The sequence below is a fragment of the Oncorhynchus mykiss genome, chromosome 12 (assembly GCF_057628025.1).
Source record: "Oncorhynchus mykiss isolate SJ-2025 chromosome 12, ASM5762802v1, whole genome shotgun sequence".
Taxonomy (NCBI): domain Eukaryota; kingdom Metazoa; phylum Chordata; class Actinopteri; order Salmoniformes; family Salmonidae; genus Oncorhynchus; species Oncorhynchus mykiss.
Genome location: NC_143033.1, coordinates 67466043 through 67484664, shown reverse-complemented (window position 1 = coordinate 67484664; position 18622 = coordinate 67466043). Strand labels below are relative to the sequence as shown.

Genomic DNA, 18622 nt, shown 5'->3' with positions numbered 1-18622 from the left:
ATGGGGCTAATTTTCTTCCACTGGTCCTGGGCCCCTTGTTAAGGTCAAATGCATCATGAACTTTACCCAGTGTAAGAGACAATTTGGGTGTATCTTATATAATGGTATTATTTGGGCAATTACACTCCCGACCACTAGGGGAAGAAAAATGGTGGTGGTAATCACACCAGGTGATCTATAAAGACACAGGTGTTTGAACATATGGCGTGTGTGTGGATGGTGGGAGAGCTCACAGTTCTTGCTGTTGTTAAGATAATTTCCTGCAAACACAGAGGCCATGAGCTCAAGCCTAGGAAGGCTTTCTGATTCATGGGAGCAACTCTCTCATTTCCCAGCATGAACGGAAGATGCACAGTACCAGCCAAAAGTTTGGACACACCAACTCATTTCATGGTTTTTCTATATTTTTACTATTTTCTACAATGTATTTAATAACACATATGGAATCATGTAATAACCAAAAAGTGTTAAACAAATCTAAATATATTTTATATTTAAGATTCTTCAAAGTAGCCACCCTTTGCCTTGATGACAGCTTTGCACGCCCGTGGCATTCTCTCATCCAGCTTTCATGAGGTAGTCACCTGGAATGCATTTTAATTAACAAGTGTGCCTTGTTTAAAGTTCATTTGTGTAATTTCTTTCCTTCTTAATGTGTTTGAGCCAATCAGTTGTGTTGTGACAAGGTAGCTAAAAGACCAAGTCCATATTATGGCAAGAACAGCTCAAAAACAGCTCAAAAAAGAAAAGATAAACGACTGTCCAATTATTACCTTAAGACAATGTCAGTCAATGTGGAAAATGTCAAAAACTTTGAAAGTTTCTTCAAGTGCAGTCACAATCAAGCGCTATAATGAAACTGGCTCTCATGAGGACCGCTACAGGAAAGTTACCAGCCTCAGAAATTGCAGCCCAAATAAATGCTTCACAGAGTTCAGGTAACAGACACATCTCAACATCAACTGCTCAGTGGAGACTGCGTGAATCAAGTCTTCATGGTCCTATTGCTGCAAAGAAACCACTACTAAAGGACACCAATAAGAAGAAGAGACTTGCTTGGGCCGAGAAACATGAGCAACGGACATTAGACAGGTGGAAATCTGTCCTTTGGTCTGAGTCCAAATATTAGATTTTTGGTTCCAACCGCTGTGTCTTTGTGAGACACAGAGTAGGTAAACGGATGATCTCTGTGATGGTGCTATTCTGGTGACACTGTCAGTGATTTATTTAGAATTCAAGGCACACTTAACCAGTATGGCTACCATAGCATTCTGCAGCAATACGCCATCCCATCTGGTTTGCTCTTAGTAGGACTATCATTTGTTTATCAACAGGACAATGATCCAACACACCTCCAGGCTGCGTAAGGGCTATTAGACCAAGAAGGAGAGTGATGGAGTGCTGCATCAGATGACCTGGCCTCCACAGTCACCCGACCTCACCTCAATTGAGATGGTTTGGGAGGAGTTAATCTGCAGAATGAAGGAAAAGTAGCCAACAAGTGCTCAGCATATGTGGGAACCTCTTCAAGATTGTTGGAAAAGCATTCCTGGTGAAGCTGGTTGAGAGTATGCCAAGAGTGTGCAATGTTGTCATCAAAGCAAATGGTGGCTACTTTGAAGAATTTAAAATCTAAAACAACTATTGATTTGTTTAACACTTTTTTGGTTACTACATGATTCCATTTGTGTTATTTCATAGTTTTGATGTCTTCACTATTATTCTACAATGTAGAAAATAGTCAAAGCCCTCCATCCTTGCCATTGCTGTGAAAGAGATTGGGGTATGTCGTTATCCCAGCTCTTGTAGCAACAGTTTGGAGTAAACGGATATAGAAAGCATAAGGGGTCGTATATTAAGCTGGTCACCGAGAGGGTCGTGGCTGATGGGAAAGTTGTTGGAAACCTAATGTGACAGGAAGGGTCAGGTCTGGTCTGTGAGACATAAAACAGAACAGGAGAACTGGACAGACCTGTTGCCAAGATCTGGCTACTCCAAGCGGGTACAGAGGAACCTGGGAAGAACTCTGAACCACAGAAGAAGTGAAAGAGGATTCACTCACATTTCACTTTATTGGGTAATTGCTGTTCACCATTAGGGGCCGGTGTGTTGGAGCCAATTTGGGTGTAGCTTATGGTGTTATTTGGGCAATTACACTCCCGACCACTAGGGGCAGACAAATGGTGGTGGTAAACACACATCAGGTGATCTATAAAGACACAGGTGTTTGAGAGTATGGTGTGTGTGTGTGTGGATGGTGAGAGAGCTTACAGTTTCTCCCGCAATAAAATCCACACAAACTAATACAAGAAAATGCAATGAATTCCAAACAAGATACAAAGGATTACTACAGTCAAAATGAATTTATTCAAGGAAACCACTATTGCTAAGTGTGAGGCGCGTAAAGAGCTATGTCTATTTGCTACCAAACACTCACCTGGTGACATTGGCTCCTTAGAAATCTTACATTTTCTGAAACAAATTGTCATGACACCAGTACCAGGACATTTTAGAAAAAGGCTCAGTGTCGTTATCCTCACAAGGTGAGATATTGACAGGTATTGGAAACAGTGGTGTCAATCATTTTTACCACTATCTTTTCGAGAGAAAAAGCATCTCTTTCACTTTGCAATTGTATTAGTATAAAATAATATAATTTGAGCATACATTATAGCTCAGTATTCATAATTCATCACAAAGGTGTTTGATGGGGTTGAGGTCAGGGCTTTGTACAGGCCAGTCAAGTTCTTCCACACCGATCTCGACAAACGATTTCTGTATTGACTTCGTTTTGTGCACGGGGGCTTGTCTTGCTGAAACAGAAAAGGCCTTGCCCAAACTGTTCCCACAGAGTCGGAAGCAAAGAATCATCTAGAATGTCATTGTATGCTGTAGTTTTATCCTAGCCTGCCCCAAACCATGAAAAACAGCCCCAGACCATTATTCCTCATCCACCAAACTTTACAGTGGGCACAATGCATTCGGGAAGGTACCGACCCTTAGCATTGTGCATGGTGAACTTAGGCTTGTGTGAGGCTGCTCGGCCATAGAAACCATTTCATGAAGCTCGCGACGAACAGTTCTTGTGCTGACATTTCTTCCAGAGCCAGTTTGGAACTCGTGGTTAGTGTTGCAACCGAAGACAGCACTTGGCTGGTATGGCCTACCACTTTGTGGCTGAGCCGTTGTTGCTCATAGACGTTTCTTCTTCACAATAGCAGCACTTACAGTTGATCGGCGAAGCTCTAGCAGGGCAGAAATTTGATGAACAGACTTGTTGAAAAGATGGCATCCTATGAGGGTGCCACATTGAAAGTCACTGAGCTCTTCAGTAAGGCCATTTTACTGCCAATGTTTGTCTATGGAGATTGAATGGCTGGGTAATCGATTTTATACCACTGACAGCAACGGGTATGGCTGAAATAGCCGAATCCACTCATTTGAAGGGGTGTCCACATACACTCTATATACAAAAGTATGTTCTGGCAACTGTAAGAGCACTGAGCAGTCATGACACCTGTATATTCAATAATGAATTACTAGAAATGTACTTAAAATTGACATGTCTGTCTTTTAGCAAGTGTTCATCATTGGGAATCAAATACCGGTACCTCATGGCAGCATGACTCCAAGCAACACACCTTACCCTCCTCTGATCAACTACGAGGTATGACATCTTTTGGAGGTTGAACTGCAGGGTCGCCATATCAAATAGGCTGATCGTTATCTAAAATTTGAATTAAAAAGATCTCACCAGTGTCCTAATAACTGAGTTTCTGGAGTAATATTTTACATTTCCACTGCGAAAACTTTAATTTCAAATTGTGTAATCACCAAAACATTGGTCAGTGTATGAAATTCTGTGGGTCCGTACTTGGGAACATAAAAAAACGTTTGAGTTGAAGTTTAAGCATCGTCCAATTAAAATTGTTGAGGTAGTTGCACGTGATATAATCAATGTGTATAAACCCTGTATGACTGACATGGGTTGTTTTATTGAAGCCACGGCCAAGCCGTGGCTGTGCATCTTGGCACTCCTCCAATGTAAATCAAATTGTGTAAGCTATCGAAGTGCATTTATTAATGTCTACATTCGTTTTTGACATGTTTATTCTATTACAGACACCTTAATGCATACTTTCACATTATATTGTGTGAGCTAAACTTCAAAGCTCTCAATGGCTAATTACAATCCAGGGTTTATATACATCATTAGATAGAACACTTTCCATCAAAGTTACTAAAACGCAACTATTTTCAACTGAACGATTAGCCCCTGGTGATTTTTGCCATTTGTGACTTTATAATTTTAACCTAACCTAAGCTCTTGAGAACCCAGTCCATACAGCCATAGGGTTCTCGTTTGAACAATTGACCACAGCAGGGCCAACGTGTTAAACTTTCCCGATTCTCTGTCTAACTGTTAATAATCAATGCGTGCAAATACGGTTTTGGAAAATTCTACTTTCATATCACCCCAAAATGATTTTACAAATTCAAAAGACACACTTACTCTGCGCCATTTTAACACAGATTCCCACGGAGGTGTTTTGCATTGCACGTTCTGAGCTAATGGAAACTCGTAAGGAAACAAAGAAACATTGTGTTTTTTCCTTCCCTATATCTGTCTGTCCCCCAGCTCTGTTTCCCATTTTCACATTAATATTCGTGTGTCGTTTTGTTACCTGTGAGCTGACGCTGTTCCTGTCTTGTTCCTTGTCTGATCCTCATTAAATGTTTGACACCCTGTACCTGCTTCTCGGCTCCAGCGTCGGTCCTTACATTATTATCCCAATGCCCCAGGACACTGCCCTGTGTAGGGTGCCGTCTTTCGGATGGGACGTTAAATGGGTGTCCTGACTCTCTGAGGTCATTAAAGATCCCATGGCACTTATCGTAAGAGTAGGGGTGTTAACCCCGGTGTCCTGGCTAAATTCCCAATCTGGCCCTCAAACCATCACGGTCACCAAATGAGAACGTGTTCTCAGTCAATTTACCTGGTAAAATAACGGATAAATAAAATAATAATAAAAAAATTAAAATATTTATGTGGTACTGACTCAAAACTAAATGAGAAGTCACACAACTATATTTTTTTAAATTATGTTTTATTTTCCCAGCATGCTCTACTGCATGTAGATCGGTGGGGGAGGATTTTGTTTTAAATATCTGTGTTTTTGCATGTACATTGACTGATTGATTGATTCATCTTGTGCTACACAAAGATAAATAACATAACACATTTTCTAATCTAATCCAATCATTTATTTATTTTTGCTCCCATTACTGAAATAGTTGTTCCAGTTTTTTAAATGGCTTAGGTTATCTCCTAACCCTAGCAGCAGTTATTCATTCAGGTTGCAGGGGATTAAAACTTTAAACTTTAAAACATTTCCCAGGTTTTCCAGAAATCTCGTTTGGAATTTGGGAATGTTACTGGAAATTTGCAACATTACTTAGTGGCCTGATGTGGCCTGTAAACCATGCATTTGAAATAGGGTAAAGCTAGGCCTCAAAATAAGGCCTTATGTATTTTCATGGTTTAAATATAATGATAACATTTGCCTAGCAACTCACTTGGTGAAGGCCACAGGAGTGAAAATGTCAAATTTAACAACCACATCTTTGTCACTGACAAATACAGTTATGGGTGGTCACTCCACAATTCAATTGAAAGGGCACACTGGTAAGGCTTAGTGGGGGGGGGGGGGGGGGGGCTACTCAGAATTTTCAAATTGATATAACTCAAATCTGGATCCACTACAGACAACAAAATCAACAAGTAACTGTACTCTGGCATAAGTGCCACAGGTTTCTTTAAAAAAATAGTAATGAGAGCACATTGGGGTTTACAGTTTGTGTTATACAAAAAAACCTCAGTGGAAATGTGCGGTAAAACAGAAAACAGTAAGTGTATCTTTTGTATTTCTACATTGTTTTTGGATGATAATTAAGCTGAGTGTTCACGGTATCTAAAACCGCATCGCAATCGAGAATCAATTGTTTGTAGATAGAGCATTTTACACTTGAGAAAATCACCTCAGCTATTCAAAAGGGACATGGAATGACTCCAATGTACAGAATTATTTTATTCATTTAACCTTTATTTAACTAGGCAAGTCAGTTAAGAACAAATTCTTATTTACTTGATTTAATGATGGCCTACACCGGCCAAACCCAGACGATGCTGGGCCAATTGTGCGCCGCCCTATGGGACTACCAATCACGGCCAGTTGTTATACAGCTGGATTTGATCCAAGGTGTCTGTAGTCTAACACTGCGACACAGTGCCACTACTTCCCCCCGTTTGCAAGAAGTGACATCCCAAAAAGCAACCAAACATTTTACAACCCAAATGGCTCCTATCCTCCCACGTCATGCTAACTGGCTACCAGATGGCACTGCAGTGGATAGCAGACATTTTACGGGCTACTGATCAATTCTGCTATTTTGTGTGTTTTATTTTTTTACATTGAAGGTAACTTTTGCTGTGCATAATGTCTCCGTCATCATTTCCTATGACCGAAAACAGCTTCTGGACATCAGTACAGAGATCACTAACCTCGAATTGGATGGCAATTCTTCTTCAACAAGTCGGCAGCTCTGGACATTCTGCTTACTCCAGACCAGGCCCTGGGACTGACCATAACTCTATCCTTCTGATTCCTGCTTACAAGCTAAAACTCAAACAGGAAGTACCAGTGACAAGCTTAATATGAAAGTGGTTTGATGAAGCGGAAGCTAAGCTACAAGACGATTTTGCTAGCAGACTGGAATATGTTCCGGAATTTATCGACAACATTGACAAGTTTATCACATCAGTCTTCATTAATAAGTGCATTGACAAGGTTGTCTCCACAGTGACTGTACGTACATATACCAACCAGAAGCCATGGATTACAGGCAACATCCATACTGAGCTAAAGGCTAGAGCTACCACTTTCAAGGAGCGGGACACTAATCCGGGCGCTTTTAAGAAATCCCGCTACCTCCTCCTCAAGTCATCAAACAGGCAAACCATCAATACAGGACGGAGATTGAATCTTACTACGCTCTGCAGGGCTTGCAAACTATCATGGGCTACAAAGGGAAACCCAGCCACAAGCTGCCCAGTGACGCAAGCCTACCAGATTAGCTAAATGCCTTCTATGCTCGCTTCAAGGCAAGAAACACTGAGCCATGCATGAGAGCACCGGCTATTCCGGACTACTGTGTAAGGCATTTTTAAACAGGTTAACATTCAAAGACGGATTCACAGACGGATTACCAGGGTGCATACTCAGAGCATGTGCTGGCCAGCTGGCAAATGTCTTCAAATACATTTTCAACCTCTCCCTGACTCAGTCAGTAATACCTACATACCTTGATGCAGACCACCATAGTCCATGTACCCAAGAACGCCAAGCTAACCTGTCTAAATGACTGTTGCCCCTTAGCACTCATATCTGTAGCCATGAAAGGCTTTGAAAAGCGGGCCATGTCTCAAATCAACACCATCATCCCAGACACCCTGGACCCACTCCAATTTGTATACCGTCCCAACAGATGTCGCAATCTCTATTCAACACCATTGTGAACTCCAATCTCAGGTCCCTGGTACTGAACACTTCCCTCTGCAACTGGATCCTGGACTTCCAGACGGGCCGCCCCAGGTGGTGAGGGTAGTGAACAACACATCCACCATGCTTACTCTCAACACGGGGGCCCCTCAGGGGTGTGTTCTTAGTCCCCTCCTGTACTCCCTGTTCACCCACAACTGAGTGGCCACACACAACTCCAACACCATTATCACGTTTGCTGATGACACCGGTGGTAGGCCTGATAACTGACAACGAGGAAACGGCCTATAAGGAGAATAGCAGTGACCTGGCAGGACCTCTGTACCAGGCGGTGGTAGAAGAAGGCCTTAAACATATTCAGACCGCAGCCACCCAGGTCATAAACTGTTCTCTCTGTTACCACATGGCAAGCCGTACAGATGCACCATGTCTGGAACCAACAGGACCCTGAACGGCTTCAACCCCCAAGCCATAAGACTGCTAAATAGTTAACCAAATAGCTACCCGAACTATTGGCATTGACCCCCTTTTTCACAAACTCTTTTGACTCATCACATACGCTGCTACTACTGCTTATTATCTATTGTGTTGCCTAGTTACTTTACCCCTACCTATATGCACATATGTACCTTAATTACCTCATACCCCTGAACATCGACTCTGTGCAGGGTACTGGTACCCTGTGTATATAGCCATGTCATCATTACTCATTCCTCGTTTTATTATTTGAAATAATAATATTTATTTTTCTCTCTGCGTTGTTGGGAAGGCCCCGTAAATAAGCATTTCACTGTTAGTCTACACCTGTTGTTTACGAAGCATGTATCAAATCAAATTAGATTTGATTCTGTCCATAACACTAAAAATAAATATTATGAGAGTGAAATGTAAATATTTTTACACAACTTAAACTAAATAAAAACTAACAATAAAGGTCTGAAAATGAACTGAAACTAAATTTAAAATAAACATTAGCGATGTAATATAATTGCAAGGATGTGATGATCATGCAATATTGACACTCTACCAGCTCAACCCAGTAAGTAATCAGTTTAAGTCATAGATACTGAGCATGTGTACGTACTGTAGCTTTTTTGTTAACATCTCTTTATTGTAGAATTTCTATCATAGCATGCAACCCAAATGGCATCCTAATCCCTGTATGGTGCACTGCTTTGGCCCAGTATACTATATAGGGTATATGGTGCAGGCTTTGATCAAAAGTAAAGCACTATATATTGGGAATAGGGTGCCATTTGGGACCTAACTATAGTTAAGGTCATATATGTCCTGTGTTGTTTTCATTACAGACTGGGAACTACCCAAATGGTCCTGTGGGAGACGGTATGGGTACAGGGTTTCAAAAGAATCCCCTGCCTCCTCAATACACTGCTGTCATCCCTTGAGAATTGGGCCTCCGTGAATACATTGTGCTTTTTTTTGTTGAAATTGTGTTCTCTAGGCCTATTTTTCTGATTCAAGCCAGGCAACGGTTAGCACCACATTACTGATCTGAATAATTTGACAGTTAAATATTGATAATGTATTGTAATGCAATGTTTCAGTATAATTTTTAGGTTACTATATGATTGATTTTATAACCTCATGTTTTTGTAATTTCTATCTTTCTTTAATTGATATAATTTAATCATCATTTCTTATATAAAAGTATAGCTGATTTATCAACTAAATTCAACCACTGCTATATGACAGAATATGATGATGCATCATTTTTAATAACACACAAATGCATATTTAACTTAATGTCTTGAAACAATAAAACTGACATAATTTGTTTTTTGTTTGAAGTCACTTTTATCTTGTATACAATGTAATTAATGCCATTCATATTTCGGGTAAATATTGATCTTTAACGTAATGCTAGACCTAAATAAATGTATATTTTTGGAGAATTGGTTGAAGGGTCTGAAAACATCCTGATAAGGAGGGAGTGGTGTGTGGATGTTTACATTGGGCATTAGCCTATATCATTTCTATCTTGAGTGTCTGCAACATTAAAGTTCATGAACAGTCAAAACCATGTGTTTCATGAAATGTTATGATCTTTTAAGAAACCATTTCAAAGTATGATGACCAAAGTATGAAAAATGACAGTTGCTTCTACAGTGCCATTAAAAAGTATTTTTCCCCTTTCTGATTTTCTCTATTTTTGCATTTTGTTATACCGAATGTTATCAGATCTTCAACCTAAGTCAACTATTCGATAAAGAGAATCTGAGTTTATAAAAAAAAATACAATATTGTCTCTTATCGATGGCGGTTATGATATTGTTTAGAACCTTGAGCGTGGCTGAGGTGCACCCACGACCAGCTCGGAAACCAGATTGCATAGCGGAGAAGGTACGGTGGGATTCTAAATGGTCGGTGATCTGTTTGTTAACTTGGCTTTTGAAGACCTTAGAAAGGCATGGTGGGATATATATCGGTCTACAGCAGTTTGGGTCTAGTGTGTCTCCACCTTTGAAGAGGGGGATGACCGCGGCAGCTTTCCAATCTTTGGGATCTCATACGATACGAAAGAAAGGTTGAACAGGCTAGTAATAGGGGTTGCAACAATTTCGGCTAATTTCGGCTGATTTTAGAAAGAGAGGGTCCAAATTGTCTAGCCCTGAAGATTTGTAGGGGTCTAGATTTTGCAGCTCTTTCAGAACATCAGCTATCTGGATTTGGGTGAAGGAGAAATGGCGGCGGCTTGGGCATGTTGCTGTGGGGGGTGCAGGGCTGTTGACCAGGGCAGGGGTGGCCAGGTGGAATGCATGGCCAGTCGTAGAAAAATGCTTCTTGAAATTTTCAATTATTGTGGATTTATCGGTGGTGACAGTGTTCCCTAGCTTCAGTGCAGTGGGCAGCTGGGAGGAGGTGCTCTTATTCTCCATGGACTTTACAGTGTCCCAGAACTTTTTTGAATTTGTGCTGCAGGATGCAAATTTCTGTTTGAAAAAGCTAGCCTTAGCTTTCCTAACTGCCTGTGTAAATTGGTTCCTAACTTCCCTGAAAAGTTGCATTTCATGGGGGCTTATTTGTGGGTTTTAAAGGAGTCCTGCCACAACATTTCAATTGGGGTTAGGTCTGGACTTTGACTAGCCCATTCAAAAACTTCAAATTTGTTGCTTTTTAACCATTTTCATGTAGACTTGATTGTGAGTTGTGGATCGTTGTCTTGCTGCATGACCCAGCTGTGCTTCAGCTTCAGCTCACATGTAGAATTCTCTGATACAGAGCATAATTCATGGTTCCTTTTATTGAGGCAAGTTGTCCAGGTCCTGGGGCAGCAAAGCATCCCCAAGAACAGCTTTTGGGAATGTTTTACTTGTTCTTTTCTTTGTCATATAATCCCTCTTTTAAAATATGTATTCTTAACTGGAATGGACTTTTATTACATGCATACTTAGCCAGATTGGCCTTTTAACTTCTTTGGGCTGAGATACCGCTAACGGGATCGATATGACAACAGCCAGTGAAAGTGCCAGGCGCTACTCAATACTGTCCCCAGCCATAAGAAGTTTAACATGTATACTTACGTAATTACTTACCTGAAAACTTATCTGAGATCCAAACTAATGTGTAAACGGTATGTTGCTGCTCTGGAGAGGACCTGTGCGTAATCCTCTCTGCCACACCTGTTGAACAATGGAAACACAAACAACAATAACCACAACCATTCATTCTACCACTCAAAAATCACAAATTGTCACTCCCCCTATAGTATTCTAAAGAACAAGTTTCCATCCCCTACTTTCTATTTTTAATTAAGTTATTTCCCCTAACCCAAAAGTCCCCTTACCCTAAACTGGGTTCGTATCCTATTCCCAACCATTCCCCTTAAACCAGCGTTTCCCAAACTCGGTCCTCGGGATCCAAAGGCATGCAAGTTTTGGTTTTTGCCCTAACACTACACAGCTGATTCAAATTATCAAAGCTTCATGATTAGTTGATTATTTTGGGTCCTGAGGACCGAATTTGGGAAACCCTGCCTTAAACCTAAACCCTTACCCTGAACCGGGTTTGTATGCTCTACCCAATTCCTCCTCTGTTATTTTTTTTTTACTTGACCTCTTTACATTTTTAATCCATTACATTTTGTTGTAATAAAATCAACCCTTGTACCTTGCCAACCCTTGTACCTTTACCTTCACCTGACAGTTACATGGAGAAGAAGGCATGAAGCCATGAGATGTACCTACCAGTTCCAAAGTTTGTCAGCGCATCACAAGAGACAAATATATATTTTTGATGCAATTTTAATGGTGTTTTAGTTGATTTGTGTATCACCACATTTACTAGAGGATTTTACTGCAACGCTGCTCACTGAATGCAAGTTGCTTGAAATTTCAAAGAGTTGTCAGTCAGCCTCACTTTTCGGATGCTTGCCTTTTGGTGGATCCATTTGTGGTTTCAAGATGGGTGAGAAAGGAATTGGGTGTAGTTGAATCAGTGAAGGTAACCTGTAGTGGACTTGTGATTTTTGTTTGTGTTACTTCTGGTCAGAGGGAGAAGGTGCTTTGTGTCACTCAATTTGGGTCAAGATCTGTTTCTTGTTTTGCTCTTAGGAATAAGGCACCATTGAACGCAGTGATTTCTGGGGTAGCGTTAAGTGTGGAACAATTGAAATTGAAAATTCCTAGTGTTTGTGATGCCTCCTGTCTGGTGCGACGTAGACCAGGTGGGGAGCGTGGTGAAAAATAGGAGTCATTGTCAGTCGTTTTGAGTCAGATTTCTGGTCATGTTGCAGGAGTGCGTAAGCGGGAGATTCCAAGATGTGGGAAGTGCGCTGGAGGGCATGCAACAGAGGATTGTGTAGTTTCGGTGGATAAAGTTGTGTGTGTCAATTGTAGGGGTGCTCATGTTACTGGGTATTGTAAGTGTCCGGTGTGAGAGGCAGATTGAAGTGACCAGAGCCAGGGTAGTGCAGAGGGTGTCGTATTGTGAGGCAGTGAAGAAAGTGGAGGAGAATGGGTCAAGGCTGAGTAGTAGATTTGTGCCAGTACAAAGGGATAGGGTAATGAATGAGTTATGCTTCAGCAAGGTTGTCTTCTTAGCGTTCATAGCAACGGTTATCAACTGTACCGCAGAAATGGAAAGTGAATCACAGAAAATAGATGTGGTGGTGGCAACTGCAGAGAAGTATTTGGGTATATGAGATTTGACTTCAGAAGAGTTACAGGGTTTGTTGAGGGGTGGTGTCCCGTCCTCTCAGGCCATTGGCATGGGTAGTAGCAGGAAGCGTCAAAGTAGTGGAATACGGTAGTGGGTTTTAATGAGTGTAGGTGACCACTGCAGAGATGTACCTGGGTGTAGGGCTGTGGCAGTCATGAAATTTTGTCAGCCGGTGATTGTCAAGCAAATAACTGCATGTCTCATGGTAATTGACCATAATTAACATAAACACATTTAGCATCTCCTGGCTTCCAGCCTACAAGTCACTGATGCAGACCTTTGGAACATCTACATTTTAAAAAGTCTAATAAATACATGTAATATAGCCTACACCATCACAATAAATTAATTTGCATATTAGCAGACAAGATTTTATTAGAATTGCGCAGCATTATTTGATATTATTGTATAGTATTTAGAATACAATTGAACAAAGCTGAGAAAAATATAAATAATATTTTCTTCAAATGATTTGAGGGTGTGCGCACATGCGGCTATTCTGTGTTGAGTGGTTAATAAAGAGAAAGGTACTCCTATATGCTTAATTTAGAGTTATTTATGTAACTTTAGTTGTGACTGGGCTATAGATTTTTAATACATTCTAAGGCTGCATGATGCAACTCTCATGATGATTTGAAAAAATACGCATGAAAGGCATGAGCTCTGCATAGTTTTTTTCACAGGCTGTATACACTTCATTAGTCTCTAATTCACAATTTGTCAAGCACTTGTTAATGCCTAAAATTTCACAGCGGCATCCCCTTTGTGTGGCCGTACTGCCCCCTAAAAGTCCATGCCTTTTGCGGCCTTTGGCCGTTGTGCCCTCGGGCTGAATATAATAACTATTAATTCCCTTCTCCAGGCTGCATGCTGCGCGCTCCGAAGAACCTCACACTCACATGGCTCTCCGTGGGTATTTCTCACAGGCTACAAGTGAAGACAGACACATCCAGGACGCAACTGCACCCGTTCTTATCCAATTCCAAGGCGCATATTGAAGATATTGGAAGAACTGTCCACATTTACTTTTCGTCAGCCAACAAGATGAGTAGGCCTAACGAACAGCAAAATCACTAGCCTATGTCAATCTACTATCCCCCAAAGTACAAAAGTTGACCTATTCTGTGCAGGAAATAAATATTCCAAACATAGTTTGGGATGCGATAGATCCCAAATTAATAGAACCACTAGCATCAAAAAAAAAATGTATGCAATGAGGCTGACGCAACATATCAGAAGGTTTAGCTTAACGTTGATAAACTATTAGGCTTTTTCTTCACATTATAAGCGAAGATATTGGAATTGCGAGTTGGATGACCATTCAAAAGGTATTTTCCCAGTCGGTGTTAATTTTTTTCAGAGTTCCCAGTTGTTTTGAACTCACTGAAGTCAGGTCTCCCAGTTCCGAGTTTCCAGATGTTTTGAACACGGCAGAAGTCATGCTGGATTGACAACATGGCTAATGTACTTGAACCTTGAACCTTTTCTGGCCCATCATGTTGAATGTTCATCATTTTCAACTTGGAAAATAGACCCTTGATACCAGACTTGGACCACACACCCACTGCACTGAATAGCAGGCTAGTGATTGCTTCGCAACGCTTGCAATTAGCCACTGATTCCTTCCAAACCACTCATTGTTGAATTTGCGATTTCCGACTTGTTGTTTAATGTTTATGTCAAATGGCCAATGAGCACTATATGTTTTATCTATAATCTCTCTTCATAATTTCTCTTCACACGTGTAACGGTGGGTGAGTGATGGGTGAGGAGTCAAACGCAGAGAGCAAAGTAAACGGGAAAAAAACACTTTAATGTCCTTAACAAAGTAACAGGTCCAAACATGGGTGAATGCCCTAAAACACAGGTGCAAAACAAACCCAAAACATAGTTACACAAACCCGGACAGCGAAAACCCAAAACCGACGATACACCACAAACATAACAAACACAACAAGCCCACACAAACAGCGGGCAAAACAAACTTAAATAACACCCATCCCAAAACCCCAACAAGGAACAGGTGAAAACAATTAGACAAAAACAAACGAAAAGGACAAAGGGATCGGTGGCAGCTAATAGACCGGCGACGACGACCGCCGGGCACCACCCGAGCAGGAAGGGGAGCCACCTTCGGTGGTATTCGTGACAATATGACAAGGATTGATAAGGATTTTCCAGTAGATTGTCAACTTAATTTGTGATGATGACTGCTAGCTGGCTAGCTAAGATTTTTTAAGTATGATGTTGACATGATCAGTCCAATCAAAGCTATGGTATATTTAATGTGATTGAACATCATTTCATCTGTGGCCAATTAACTTGGATGGATGCGCACTTCTAATGTAACTCTATTGCAGAACCATAGGGGCTTGAATTTTCGAACTCTACCTGTAGATTTTGTGGTGATGTAGTGTCCCCATGAGTGACAGAACACTGAGCCAATCACTGCACAACTAGAGAACATTACCAACCCCTATGCTCCATATTTTATGCTGGCTACCCCACAACCACAGAAAGCACTGAGATAAGCTGAAACACCTGCAGTTTGGATCTGCCTTGCTCAAGAAAGCAAAAAAGGGACCATGTTTGAATGCGGCTTTATTAACGCAACGATTTGTATTTATATATTATAGTGTTATAGTGTCTGATTTGCAGATACTTTGCACTATCAAAACAAATGTATTTATATAGCCCTTCTTACATCAGCTGATATATCAAAGTGTTGTACAGAAACCCAGCCTAAAACCCCAAACAGCAAGCAGTGCAGGTGTAGAGCACGGTGGCTAGGAAAAACTCCCTAGAAAGGCCAAAACCTAGAGAGGAACCAGGCTATGAGGGGTGGCCAGTCCTCTTCTGGTTGTGCCGGGTGGAGATTATAACAGAACATGGCCAAGATGTTGACATGTTCATAAATGACCAGCATGGTCGAATAATAGTTATCACAGTGGTCAGGGTTCCATAGCCGCAGGGAGGACAGTTGAAACTGGAGCAGCAACACAGCCAGGTGGACTGGGGACAACAAGGAGTCATCATGCCAGGTAGTCCTGAGGCATGGTCCTAGGGCTCAGGTCCTCCGAGAGAGAGAATTAGAGAGAGCATACTTAAATTCACACAGGACACCGGATAAGACAGGAGAAATACTCCAGATATAACAGACTGACCCTAGCCCCCGACACATAAACTACTGCAGCATAAATACTGGAGGCTGAGACAGGAGGGATCAGGAAACGCTGAGGCCCCATCCGATGATACCCCCGGACAGGGCCCAACAGGTAGGATATAACACCATCCACTTTGCAAAAGCACAGCCCCCACACCACTAGAGGGATATCTTCAACCACCAACTTATCATCCTGAGAAAAGGCTGAGTATAGCCCACAAAGATCTCCGCCATGGCACAACCCAAGGGGAGGCGCCAACCCAGACAGGACGACCACGTCAGTGACTCAACCCACTCAAGTGACGCACCCCTCCTAGGGACGTCATGGAAGAGCACCAGTAAGCCAGTGACTCAGCCCCTTTAATAGGGTTAGAGGCAGAGAATCCCAGTGGAGCGAGGGGAACCGGCCAGGCAGAGACAGCAAGGGTGGTTGTTGCTCCAGTGCCTTTCCGTTCACCTTCACACTCCTGGGCCAGACTACACTCAATCATAGGACCTACTGAAGAGATGAGTCTTCAGTAAAGACTTAAAGGTTGAGACCGAGTCTGCGTCTCTCACATGGGTAGGCAGACCATTCCATAAAAATGGAGCTCTAGAGGAGAAAGCCCTGCCTCCAGCTGTTTGCTTAGAAATTATAGGGACAATTAGGAGGCCTGCATCTTGTGACTGTAGCGTACGTATGTACGGCAGGACCAAATCAGAAAGATAGATAGGAGCAAGCCCATGTAATGCTTTGTAGATTAGCAGTAAAACCTTGAAATCAGCCTTGGCCTTGACAGGAAGCCAGTGCAAGGAGGCTAGCACTGGAGTAATAAACTGAAGTTTATTTAGTGCTTTATCCGAGTAGCCAGAATGTAGAGCATTGCAGTAGTCTAACCTAGAAGTAACAAAAGCATGGATACATTTTTCTGCATCATTTTTGGACAGAAAATGTCTGATTTTTGCAATGTTACGTAAACGGAAAAAAAATGTCCTTAAAACAGTCTTGATATGTTCATCAAAAGAGAGATCAGGGTCCAGAGTAACGCCGAGGTCCTTCACAGTTTTATTTGATTCGACTGTACAACCATCAAGATGAATTGTCAGATTCAACAGAAGATCTCTTTGTTTCTTGAGACCTAGAACTTGCATCTCTGTTATATCCGAGTTTAAAAGTAGAACGTTTGCAGCCATCCACTTCCTTATGTCTGAAACACAGGCTTCCAGCGAGGGCAATTTTGGGGCTTCACCATGTTTCATTGAAATGTACAGCCATGTGTCATCCGCTTAGCAGTGAAAGTTAACATTATTTTTTTGAATGACATCATCAAGAGGTAAAATATATAGTGAAAACTTTAAATATTGACACTTTAATAATGCTTACATATCTTACCTTACTCATATCACATGTATATACTGTATTTTATACCATCTATTTCACCTTGCCTTGCCATCGCTCATCCAAATATATATATATATGTAAATATTCTCGTTCACCCCTTTAAATGTGTGTGTATTAGCTGTTTGTAGGGTGAATTGTTAGATTACTTGTTAGATGTTACTGCTGTCGTGTCTTTGGCTTTGCCGGATTAAGTGATATGACATGCTATTCTATAAAATAATTTATCCGTAATTAATGTTACCTGATTGAGCTAATCATGTAAATGTAATTAACTAGAGAGTCGGGGTGTCACGTTCTGACCTTAGTTACTTTGTGATGTCTTTGTTTTAGTATGGTCAGGGCGTGAGTTGGGTGGGCAGTCTATGTTCTTTTTTCTATGATTTGGTATTTCTGTGTTTGGCCTGGTATGGTTCTCAATCAGAGGCAGCTGTCAATCGTTGTCCCTGATTGAGAACCATACTTAGGCAGCCTGTTTTTCAACCTTGAGTTGTGGGTGATTATTTTCTCTTTTATATCTGTACCAGACAGAACTGTTTCGGTTTCATTTCGTTCTCTTGTTGGTTTTGTATTTTAGTGTTCTGAGTTCTATTAAAGAATATGAACACTTACCACGCTGCGCATTGGTCCTCACCTTCTTCCACCGACGACCGTTACACGGGGCACCACAAAATAATATTTATAGAGCTGTTATCTTCCGAATAAACTCTTAAAGACCTAGTAATATTTTACATCAATAGCTGTCAATATTAATCGTCATCTTAATTCAGACTCATCTGAAAGTAGTAAATTCTTGGTTATCTGCACGAACCCTGGCTCACAAGTTGAATCAGCAATACAAAATTGGGTTTTATTATTTATTTACTAAATACCTAACTAATCACACTGTCACGTTCTGACCTTTATTTCCTTTGTTTTGTATTTATTTAGTATGGTCAGGGCGTGAGTTGGGTGGGCAGTCTATGTTTGTTTTTCTATGATTTGGGGATTTGTTTGTTTTCGGCCTAGTATGGTTCTCAATCAGAGGCAGGTGTCATTAGTTGTCTCTGATTGAGAATCATACTTAGGTAGCCTGGGTTGCACTGTTTGTTTGTGGGTGATTGTCTATGCTAGTTGCTTGTGTCAGCACAGGTCTAATTTGTAGCTTCATGTCGTTATTGGTTTATTGTTTTTGTATGCAGTGTTCAGTACTTTCTTTAATTAAATATTCACCATGAACACATACCACGCCGCATTTTGGTCCTCTGATCCTTCTCGCCTCTCATCTTGAGATGAAGAGTAGGAAGACCGTGACACACACAAAATTACATATACACATAATTAAATCATAACTGGATTACAAAT

At 41.2% G+C, this 18622-nt stretch overlaps 1 protein-coding gene across 5 annotated transcripts in view; it reads left to right on the top strand.

Annotated features, from left to right (window-relative positions):
• LOC110538004 (membrane-spanning 4-domains subfamily A member 4A) overlaps positions 1–9597 on the top strand; it is a 29795-nt gene extending 20198 nt beyond the window's left edge. For all 5 annotated transcript variants that reach the window (XM_090193070.1, XM_090193071.1, XM_090193069.1 and 2 more), the window contains 2 exons: positions 3578–3667; positions 8870–9597. In XM_090193070.1, the coding sequence (XP_090049196.1) occupies positions 3578–3667; positions 8870–8965 (186 nt within the window). In that variant the 3' untranslated portion in view covers positions 8966–9597. The remainder of the gene's footprint in view (positions 1–3577; positions 3668–8869) is intronic.
• The last annotated feature ends 9025 nt before the right edge of the window (positions 9598–18622 follow it).